An 11,613-nucleotide genomic window follows, 5' to 3' on the forward strand; every position below is an offset into this window, starting at 1 on the left:
ATTTTGAGATTGAGTGTACTCATGTCCAAATAGTCTGACCTCATTGGTGGGAGGCTACAGAAATCGCCAGGTGAACGTCTTAGACCACTCAGTCGCAGAAGGTCCTGTGTGAATTTGAGAATGCCATATTATACCCTCAGATATACATATATCCTGTAGTATGAGTAATTGCAGACTACTCAAACTACTCAAACTACTCAAAATAGGGAAAAAAATAATCTGATATTACATCAATTGAGGTTATCTTGCACACTTTTGTGTGAGCTTAAGATACAATAGTCAAAATATGTCCAGCACAAATTTGCACAATAGATGGGTTGCACGTGACATCATCACCTTGGCAAAACAAATGCCAGGTAGCCATATTGGAGTCCTATTAAAATAGCTACAGTACTCCAATATGGCTACCAGAAGTAGGTCCTTGCACACTTGCACAGTGTGGGATTTTGAGAATCCTATGTCTAATAATTGTCACGTTATCTCTGCATAAATTTCAGAGGGGGACACAATAAAATTCTGAACTTCACATGTGCACATGTAATCTGATCAACATGATACCATGCTGTGAACCAATTGTTTGGTTTCACTATACAAAAAAAACTATGAAAAAATTTTGAAAACCCTAAGGTTGCTCACCAATTCTTCATCTATTTTCCGCTGTTCTTCTTCTGCTTTCAGCTGAAAGGAGAATTGTTTTGAAATATGATTGATGCAGTTCCCCTAGAAGAAACAGTTTCATTTCCGAAAGACTGAACTTCGGATCATTTCACTTACCCAGTTACCATAGGAGAAGAATGACAATTTGAACTTGTTTCCACTTAAAACCAAAGAATCAACCTTTTTGTCAACAACTTCCACATCCTTTCATGGCCTTTTATATTTAGACATCGGAAAGTTATCTCTGATAAACCTTAACTTAAGTGAATCGTAATCTGATCATAACATCCCAAAAATAAATTTTTACTTACCCTTTCTTCCTCCTTGGCCCTTTGCCTTTCCTCTTCTTTTAGCTTCTCCTCCCTCTGTCTCTCTTCCTCTTTTCGTTTCTCTTCCTCTTGGGCTTTCTTATCCTCTTCTTCTTTCTGCCATTTAGCCTCTAATTCAGCAGCAGTAGGGCCACTGGGCTTCGCTACTAGTAAGGGGGCAGAAATGGCACAACTGCAAGAAGAAAACAGTTCACATCCAACAATGTCTAAGTTTCTTCAATATATTCGCAGATGACGAGAACCATGTCTCTATATAATTGTAGTAGCCCTTTCACTTAATGACATGTAATTCTGTTACTTTGTTTACACTGTTATTGTGAATTTGTGTGATATACTAGTGGTATTATATATTATGTAATAAATACTTGAACACTTTCAGATAAAATCCTTAAAACACAAATTTGTGAGAATTCCAATGCTGTTAAGAAATGTTCTCAAAAAGGAATCATATGAGTACTCTAAAAATGGGAATGCCCCATATTAATATTTCACCTTGATAAACACTACATGTTACAAGCACACTTCACATATCACAGTTAATTCTTATTCACATTACCTGTTGCTATCATGTTCCACCATGAGTGTTTTAAAGTGAAAGGCAGCACCTGACTAATGTTTATGTCTACTGAAAGACTATCATTCAAGAAGTACCTTAAACCAGCAGTAAGTTTTTTTTTTTTTTTAAAATCAGTAAACGTTTAGTGAATCTTTGTCTTGACACAGCTTCAGCGGGTATCCATTATCGACAGCAAGGTAACATCACGTTTACTCTTGCTCTCTAATGCTGAAGGTATTTTCCACATTATAGTCAAAACAGTAGCCTATGGCTGATAAAGTTGTGGACTTCCGCACTGATAACCGAAGTGGTAAATAGCTTTCTCGGAAAGAATATTTCTTCTTCCACTGTTTGAACTTTGACGAAATTAGTGTGCATTTACAGTTTAAGTAGCCTGTAGATGCATGGCCAGGGTATTCCTGGTTCAGGTCCTAGCTTTCAGAGGAGTTATGCTGGTGATTTGACCCCTGTTAAATGTCTACAAAATTACAATAGAATTGTTGTACGACTAGACTCATGCTCAATTCTGAAACAAATGGAAATAAATCTAAGCCCCACTGAGGCTGATTTATATGCTTGTAATATGAGAGCAGTGCTGAACTAGTTATAGCCAACCTCAGAGAAAGCACCTCGGCCTGAACACAGTGTTTCAATAATTTTACTGTATTTAAAAAAAAAAAAAACAGGAAAACAACCATTCCTTATATGCAAGCAAGACAAAGGAGCAAAATTTACATTCTTCAATTCTAATAAATTTAGAGAAAAAATAATTATATAAGAATTAATTGATTTTAAGCATTCTCTGGTGAGATGCCACCTTCTCATTCTCATAAACCTTCTGCATCCCTAATGGATTTTTCACTGACTCTGATATTTGTTATTTAGAAATTGCTGATTAAAGGCTAAAATGAATGACAAAAGATACATTTGTATAATTTGAACAGCATGTTTAAGTAGGCCAAGTGTCTACTGAGTAGATGAATGTGCTTTGGGCCGAGAAGGCATTCTACTATCTGACATAATTCGTGATACCGTCGTTGAATATTACACAGCTTGTAAATCAACTAATTTTACATCTATGGAGGTTCGTAAATGATACACACCTATCTCACAACACTGTGTGAAATGGACCTTTGGCTACACGTCACTAAATCATTGTAAACTATCTCAAAATGATGTCTTATGCAATAGTTCTGTGTTATCATAAGTTTTTTCACGGAGTGAATGGGTAAAGGCTATGTCACAGCTTAGGCCGCGCTATCTGATAGCAACATGTTTCATAGGATAAAATTCTCAAGATGTTTGTGCAATAGCGTCACTTTGTTCCACATATTATTCAGTTAAATCTCAATATAATAATAAAGTTTGATACTTTTTAGAAAGCTTGAGAATCCTGCTTTTCACTGAAATATGTTTTAGCCAGGTGCTGTCTTGTCCTTTAATTCAAAATTAATGGTACATATGTCAACTGAAATTAATAAGACCCCAAAAAACCAAAAGAACAGGTTATGAAAACAGCCTTGCAACAAACAAAAATTGCAGCATTAAATTCGCAACTTAACAACAAGACATTGAACAAACATAAAATTACCACTGGCAAATAAGACAGCAGGACCCACATTATGCCAATTTGATATGACATTAACAGATAACACCCAAGGGTTTTGAATGTTTTGGGTGTGAGAAAAAAAAAGTTTTTTGTGAGAAAATATCAAGTGTTAATTTATGTAATATATTTGGATGTACTTGTCAACTAAACAGGTTGCAATATTTCCAAGTGTTTCATGCATCGGTGAGAGTTATCTATCAACTAATGTAAGCTTCCAGGCATTTGCAAGATGTGCTTACATGCTCAACTTATACGGTAGGCAACAGAATCACTGAATCTGGCACCCTAGTATCACAGGCGCTTCAGCACTTAATGATTGACTGATCACTTGGAGTAACATGTAATGCTGACCTGCAAGGCTTTTCAGTCAATAGTACATGGGTTCATTAATTAATGACACTTTCTAACTGAACATGATAATCAAGGTCATAGAAACTGGTCCTATCAAAGCTGTGATGTATGCTTTTGAAGTGACTACATGTATAAATAAACTTCAGAAACTTGATACGACTCAGTGAGATACATTTTCAGGTTTGATACACGCAACTGTTAATGCCCTTGAAACATTTATGTATACATGTGTATTAAAGCTCAACTCTTTGTCTTTTGGACAAGAAACAATTCTGCTACTGAACAGAAATCTTGAAGCTTGAGGTTGAAACAATGAAAGAAAACCAGTGTCGGCATAATAAAGTTCGCCAGTCTCTCAAATGACACTATTTGGGGGCTTGGGAAGCATTCACAACCCAGACTACAAACAAGAAGAATCACACAGCACAGGCAGTTCACTGGTGACCTTACCCTAGGAAGTCCAATACCCTATAACAAGTCAAAGAAAGTTTAATTTACCAGTGAAATGATTACATGGAAGAATCCATGATAAGGTACATGAAGGAATGGCTTTAACAGAGTGGAAGAAAACATGTATAAATTAATCTGACTGAGCTCCCAGTACAGATTGATGGTGGCCTATAATGCATTTATATCTTGAATTGAACTAATATTATAGCACACATATTAAAAGCTATAAATAATCACGGTATAGGGTATTTCCATTCCATTAAGTGGAATTAAATGCTTGCCCTTTTATTTACAGTCCTATTGCAGGTTAAAAAAAAAAAAAAAAAATGCAAGCATTTTCCCTATGTGTGAAAACACTTAAATTGTATTAGTCTGCAACTGATATTTGTGGGGCATAATCAGGGGTATTTAACCTCGGAGTAAATACCTTGATTGTTCTTTTCTTAGAGGTAAATCTTTTCCCTTGCTGTCCTTCTTATCAGATTTTTCTAAAGCACGGCTCATATTTTTCCTCTGTCTTTGCTCAGAATACCTGTGCAATGAAACATGAAGAAAACATACATTTACATACCTCAATAAGGTTTTTGAAAACAGATATATATACTATATGTATACTTGTATATTAAAAAAAATAATTTAGGAGTTGCCTAGTGTAACACAGAATACAAAATGCTTTTTGAAAACATATATATATATATATATATATATATATATACTTTATGTATACATGTATATTTAAAGCTAATTTAGGAGTTGGCTAGTGTAACACAAAACACAAAATGTCAGAGCTGTCAAATTCTGGGCCCATAATGTCACCTGCTGGTCTATTCTAGCTATACACCTCTCAACTAAAGGTAAAAGAGGGACCTACTACCTAAAGAAATTCAGAATTTTTTAGATGGTTCAGCTAACTATAAAAAGGAGTTGCACTTGACCTCTAACTAACACCCTCTAGAGGCCCATATTTTCTGAAAAATGTCAATTAGAAAACAGAATTAAAGCAGAAATCTGTCAGTGATCTAAACTCTTGGCCAGATGAGATAACAGGCACATGAAGCAGCACAGGGATTCAAACGATGTAATGTGTGCTTGTGGGTCTTACATAAACAATATATGTTTGAACAATATACACAATATATACATTGAAAGCGAATTATAAGTTTACTAAACCAGATATCATCTTCCTTTCTATCAACAATGTATTATAAAGTATTATCAATTCCCAATGATCTGTACATGTATGGCAGAACCCAAGTTACATGGTAGGCTACTCAATTACAACACAATACTATGACTGGCATTTGAAATTCACTGAACATCTCCTGCCATCAATATTACAAGGGGAGGTAGCCCAGTCCAAATAGTTAGCCATGTTTCTAATTACAGTGAATTGGGTGAGGGGAAGGTCGATGGGAAACCTCAGATAAAACTAAAGGTTTGACTGTCCGCTCAAAGTTAAATATATGTACAGTACATGTCAGTAAACATACAGCACATGTAGATCCAGAAGTCTTACCTTTATGAAGATGACATAAAATAGAAGCACTATTTTCTTTGCTATTGGCAGTATACACTGTATCTCATTAATCAGACCTTTAAACAAAAGTGGCCCAGAGGTCTCCTAAATTCAGTATAGCACCCCTACAAATTGCTCATCTAGCTAATATTATATTGGGAGAGCTATAGCGCCCCAATAAATTGCTCCCATAATATCTTACTGGCACAGATATAGCACCCCTACAAATTACTCCCCTAATATTTTATTGGGAGAGGTATACCACCCCTACAAATTGCTCCCCTAATTTTTTATTGGGAGACCCATAGCACCCCTACAAATTGTTACCTTAGCTAATATCTTATTGGGAGAGTTATAGCACCCCTACAAATTGCTCCCTTAGCTAATGTCTTATTGGGAGAGCTGGTCTGTTTATCTTAGGTGAGAAGTGGTTACATCAAATTTATTCACTGTAAAAACTTGTATAATGTGACATCTTCAGAGATTCATGTGTTTTCTAATGTCACATATACACGAATGATTTTGAGACAGATTTTTGTATTCCAAACCAATTCCAAACCAATGCAAACCAAACCAATGTGGGTCCGACAACTAGATGCCTCTAGGTAGATTAGGACTGACATCTATGTTGAGAATGCCACAACAAAATCGACATACGACTGAGCAAACATTTCTTATTTACTGTGGCCAATCAAAGCACGCTAACAAGACCCACTAGGAAACAAATTTCCGACTGACAACACAGAACCTTTGACACAGCACTTTCCTTTTTAAAATGACAGCAATTGCAGAGGTAACGGCCAAGACACGCAACAAACATTTTGATGCCAATAAAGGATAATCCGATAAGTTCTATTTGCAATTTGACCGAGCTTTCAATCGGTCACCTAAAACTATTTGGGTGAGTGTGGGCGTGAGCGAGAGCTATTGCTCGCTTTTCATTGAAAGGGATGTTAATGGACATACCTTTGCTTTGTTGGCCCTCTTGTTTCTCTTCCTGCTGGTGACTTAGGTGATGAGATCTGGGATACCTTTGCTGGACCACTGCTGGTTTTCACATCCAATCTGCTTTCTTTTGTTGGGGTATCACTTCTGGTTTCTTCCTCACTGTTGCCAAGTTCTTTTGATATCTTTGTCACTCTCTCTGATGGGGACAGTTCATCTTTGTCTCTACTTGTTTTAGCTGGAGTTACTGGCTTGGTATCATAGGACTTTTCAGTTGTAGTTTCACTTTGCCTATTACCTGGTTTAATTTCTGTTTCCAATAGTGTGGATTTATTAATATCCATTTCACCTGTAGATTCAGGGCTTGTATCATCAATCTGTGTTTTGTTAATACACGCAACTAAACCTTCTTCACAACTATCTTCAGGCAAAGGCACATCAGGGCTCCCAACAATGCATTCATTATTTGACTGAGCACCTGATGATCCCTCACTGTTCCCTTCCCCCTCTCCACTCTGATGGTCATCACCTTCACATTTCATTTGCTCTTTACCACAGTAACCACTGTCCTCTTCATTATGACAAACTGAAGACACAGAGTCAACATTACTAACACTTGAGCTCTGTTCAGAGTTGATAGTTTTTACTTCATTACATGTATCTTCTTTGCCACTAGATTTGTCTGAAGAGCTCCCATTACTACTGTCCTGCTGAATTTCTGTCTGTAACTGGGATGGGTCATCCTCAACAGTGGTCTGACACACACTTTCTGTTTCGGGCCTTCTTACCAATGCACTCTCCTCCTCTTCAAACATTACTTCTCCTTCTTTTACACCTTCATCACTTTCACAGCTATTCTTTACAGATGTGTCACTTCCATGTGTGCAATTCTGTTCATCTAAATGCTTGTTATTACTTGGACTTGACACCTCTTCCACATGTTTGGCTTCTGCATGTATATTTTCACTATCAGAAAACGTGGAGCACTCTGGATCAATCTCTTTCACACACTGGTCAAGGGAGGCTTCACTAATGGCATTGTTTGAGACATTACCAGTTTCATTCTTATCACCAGTAACCTCCTCACTAAAAGGTTCCACAACATCCTGGTCATCCCGCTGATTCTCACTCAGGTATGCAGGTGTGTCATCAGTAGCCTCTCCATCTGCAACCAGTCCACCACCTTCCCCAGGCTCACCATGGACAACTGAATCAGCAGTACCGGTACAGGCTTTCTCTGTTCCACTCATTATAACATCTTCCACCGCATTACCTTATCACATCATCTACAACAGAAAATCAAAATTGTACATGTATTTTTACATTACATATTCTATCAAACTGCTACTGAATCACTCAAATTTCTCAACTCAATCAAAAGGTCTGCACAACACAGTAAACAGCAAAACAACACACATTTACAGGGTTGGGATTAAGTGGCAAACGCTCGTTCGCCTTACACATGAGTCGCCGTTCGTAAAATTATGGGGAAGGGCTGCCCGTTCGCCAAGAGCTAAGGCTGAGATTCAAATATTTTAAGTTTCCAGGAAAAGGCCATTAAAATCTGAAACGCAAGACGTATATAAGTCGATTTACTCCGGCACTTAAATACTGTCAGCATTTTGTATGACAAGAGGCAAGCACTCATAGCAATCTATGTAGCATTTTGAGTATTAAACGAGACTCCTCACTAAAGACTTCCATGTAACGACGCACGCTGAAAGTCAGCTAAAATGGTCAGTTGATCTCCCATGAAAATGTTGAAAAGGAAGGGAACACCTCTAAATCTGTCACGGAAAAAAAACATTTCTTTCATGGGACATTCACAACGACTTTACATATGAAACGCCTGAGGGCAAAAGAATGACTAGACTCCAGTGCAAAGAATGTTCAGAACATTTTTCCAAGATTCGCGGCAAGGCAAAGATTTGAGGCATAAGTGGACAGTCACTGCAGTCCCTCATAAACTGTGGATGGCATAACTTACGTCCACAAATCCAATTTGACAGAACATGTCAAGTCCGGGTCTTTGCATGACTGGTCAAAGCAAAAACTGCAAAAACTCTGTTCAGTTGTGCAACGAGAAACATCAGTGGCAACAACAACATCCATGGTTTGCAGCATGAGTGACGCCAGAGAAAGTAGGCCTAGTGGCAGTTCAACATCACAACAGGGGTCTACCATTCAAGAATTATTCTTAAATGTGTCACAGTGTGCTTTATTCAACAAAACGAATTATTTATTTTACATTGAGGTCTATTCATTGTGTAAAACACTATTTACTGGAAAAGCACAATGAACAACAGCATGGACTTTTGCAGAACAATATTCTGTTAAATCTAACTAATCAATAACATATACTGAATATAATGGGTTACCACACATGAAAAAGAAGCAACAAGCAAGCAGGTTACCATCACCGGAGCTTAATTCCAACCCTGCATTCACATGTAAATTTTTGAAAACCTCTGCCTAAGCTACTGTAAATGTAAAGCTGAAATAATGCAGCATGAATTACATTATGTTTTTGTCAATTCACTAATATAATGCATCTTTCATGCTACTTCAAGAGAAATATTTCACCACAACTCATGACATGGCTGTGCTCTTATAATGGAGAAGTTCTGGAATATAAAGTTTGGGATGTGTCAGTTCTCTGTATAGCCTCTGTATAGTTAAAGAAGTTGAACAAATAGCCTAGGCTTAAACCTAGATTACTATGCTCGTTTTTTTTATGCTTAGACTCACATAGTCAAGGCTTGTTCCCATCCACCCCTGTAAGATATTTCATAAAGTTTCAGAAAACAATTCATTACCAAAAACCTTACCCTGTCCAGTTACTCCTTTAAAATGGTTAGACTTTGTCTGGGCATTTTTTAGTCAGTGATTGATGGTAAATGTCCATCCATATTTTGCAGAGTTCCAACTCTCTGCTAATTTTAAGTCTACAAATTGCTGCTTTCTTTGGTCTGTTAGGGTGCTGGATACATGGTTATCCATGCAAATGGTAGTAATGTGAGGCCTGGGAACCAGGATGGTGTATTGGATGGGCATCCATTTTTGTGAAGTTCAAGTGAGTGGATCAGTTGATCTTTCATTAACATGGATAGATACTTTTGGGACGATTGACAGCTCGAGATTTTAACAGTCAGGTGATCCAGGATGCTAAGAATTGTGAAAGTCTATAACTAAAAGGTTGTGAAGGTTATTAAAAAAACATTTTCTAGAACTATACAAAGGATCCTACAGAAGTGAATGAGAGAAAGCCAAGACTACGCTAGTTGAGGAGTGGAGTATACTCTCATCCAGCAATGCAGCTGCAAGAGTTACGGAGAGAAACAGGCCCAAATATGATGGATTGATGGTAAGGAATATGTACCACTGTTCATGCATGAATAAAATCTTCCCTATCACAGATCAATGTCAACCATGTGTTCTCTGTTATTAACTCACCCGTTGCGAGACTTGCCGAACCAATAGGGTTCAGGGCAATCACGTCTGCTCATGAAAAATAACCACATTTTCCGAGCCAATACCACAGTAGTCCATCTAGATGAACTCCGTGTACTATATTAAAATTCTGACATTCACTGTAACACTGAGTCCAAAGCCAACTACTCAAACCAATCGCTGCATATCTGCATGCTCCAACTTGATGGAGTAGATCTCAATGAGGTACATGCTCACAGTGCCCAAACTTACCTTCACTAAAAATAGAAGTTTTCTTTTTATGCTTTTTGGATGGAATTAAGAAGGCTGAAATTTGTTGTTGCAATTGTTGTTGCAAACGGAAATCGAAATATAATAGTTTTCTTAAGGATTTCAATACCAAAACTCAGTATTATTTCAAAACCAGAAGTAGGTCAAGTGATACTTCAAAGTGGCTGTCGATGGCGAGGTACCACCAAAGTTAAACTTGTAGCAATCAATGTGACTACCACTCAGCCAGTTCATTAGTTTCATAAGTGAGAATGGTAAATTAAGAGGATAGTATTAGATTCCACTATAAAATTACATTTAAATGAGCTGAGGAGGCGAGTTAGATCGCCATAAGTGAAAAGGGGATGGGAGTTTGAAACCTGTGCCATGTTTTATATATATAATATATACACATAAGCAGATAAACAGTGCAATTTAACTTCTCATCTGGATTAAATAAAGTAACAAGTAACCTAGCTTATTAGTTACAACTTACACGATTCAGAATGCATCTGTCATTATGTCACGATACACATGAATGTAACGTGTCAAGCCGCAAAATCGTGCATTAAGTGAGAGTGAAAACAGCTGACAATTGTAATAACGTGACAACTTCATTTTGTAACAATATCAATCATCTTAGCGTCCACAGTCAGTTCTAATACTCACCCAATTTTCCTTCCATGCAGCTTCCTGATATATGGCGTCTGCAACGTTCTCTGTTACACAGAGCTAGCATAACGTTATTTTTGTATATGTCAAATCCATAACATAGACAAATGTACAAAAACAAACTTAAACATAAAATAGTCATTAACAACTGATTATGTAAATAAAGTAACGATATCCACAATCTGATTTTCAACCATCATCTCAGAGAAAGTACGAAACTGTGGTCAGATTTAGGGGCGCTTGCAAAAAAAAGCGCGGGGAATTCGCTCGTGTCACAAATGTACATGTAGCTGTGTAGTCTCGAACCTAAGTTTGCTATACTGGTATTGATGATTTGGCCTTACTAGGTAAGATCCTTTTGTCTTCTTTTTTTGTTTTGTTTTAGTTCTTTTCTTACTGTTGTAAAAATCCTAGTTGTAAAGTTCAAGTTGTTGCATTTTTTTCTCTCGTTTATCCGCTTCTTAGGTGGGAAGTTGAAAAGACAAGGTTGCTCATTTGTTGGTGGCTCACCCACTTCTCAGATGTTCATTATGAAAAAGACTATTCTTCAATGAACTACAGTCACTCTTCCTCGTTTTGAAGCTCTATCGTCTTTACAACATCCCCGATCGTCTTTACAACATCCCCGATCGTCTTTACAACATCCAAGGATAGAAATTAGAAGTAAATTGTTGTTCTGTTGATAACCAAAAGCTACCGGACATTCTTGCAACCCACAGGACAAAATTTATCCCCACTGAACTGTTGGCTGATATACTGTGCACTGTGACTACAATTCTTTTAATGGTATCAGTTTTAGTAACTGACCAGGGGGATTATCTGCTGTCAC

The 11,613-nt window shown here is 37.3% G+C and overlaps 1 protein-coding gene across 4 annotated transcripts in view; it reads right to left on the bottom strand.

The window, feature by feature from the left end:
* Nucleotides 1–10,815, bottom strand: part of LOC135470015 (regulator of nonsense transcripts 2-like) — a 30,153-nt gene extending 19,338 nt beyond the window's left edge. For 3 of the 4 annotated variants that reach the window (XM_064748707.1, XM_064748704.1, XM_064748705.1), the window contains exons 1-6: nt 10,782–10,815; nt 6,435–7,699; nt 4,380–4,484; nt 3,953–3,970; nt 969–1,158; nt 637–678 (exon numbers count right to left, since the gene is read on the bottom strand). In XM_064748707.1, the coding sequence (XP_064604777.1) occupies nt 637–678; nt 969–1,158; nt 3,953–3,970; nt 4,380–4,484; nt 6,435–7,663 (1,584 nt within the window). In that variant the 5' untranslated portion in view covers nt 7,664–7,699; nt 10,782–10,815. The remainder of the gene's footprint in view (nt 1–636; nt 679–968; nt 1,159–3,952; nt 3,971–4,379; nt 4,485–6,434; nt 7,700–10,781) is intronic. The other variant, XM_064748706.1, reaches the window with a different exon arrangement.
* Nucleotides 10,816–11,613: the final 798 nt, after the last annotated feature.

This window comes from Liolophura sinensis, chromosome 7 (genome assembly GCF_032854445.1).
Source record: "Liolophura sinensis isolate JHLJ2023 chromosome 7, CUHK_Ljap_v2, whole genome shotgun sequence".
Taxonomy (NCBI): Eukaryota; Metazoa; Mollusca; class Polyplacophora; order Chitonida; family Chitonidae; genus Liolophura; species Liolophura sinensis.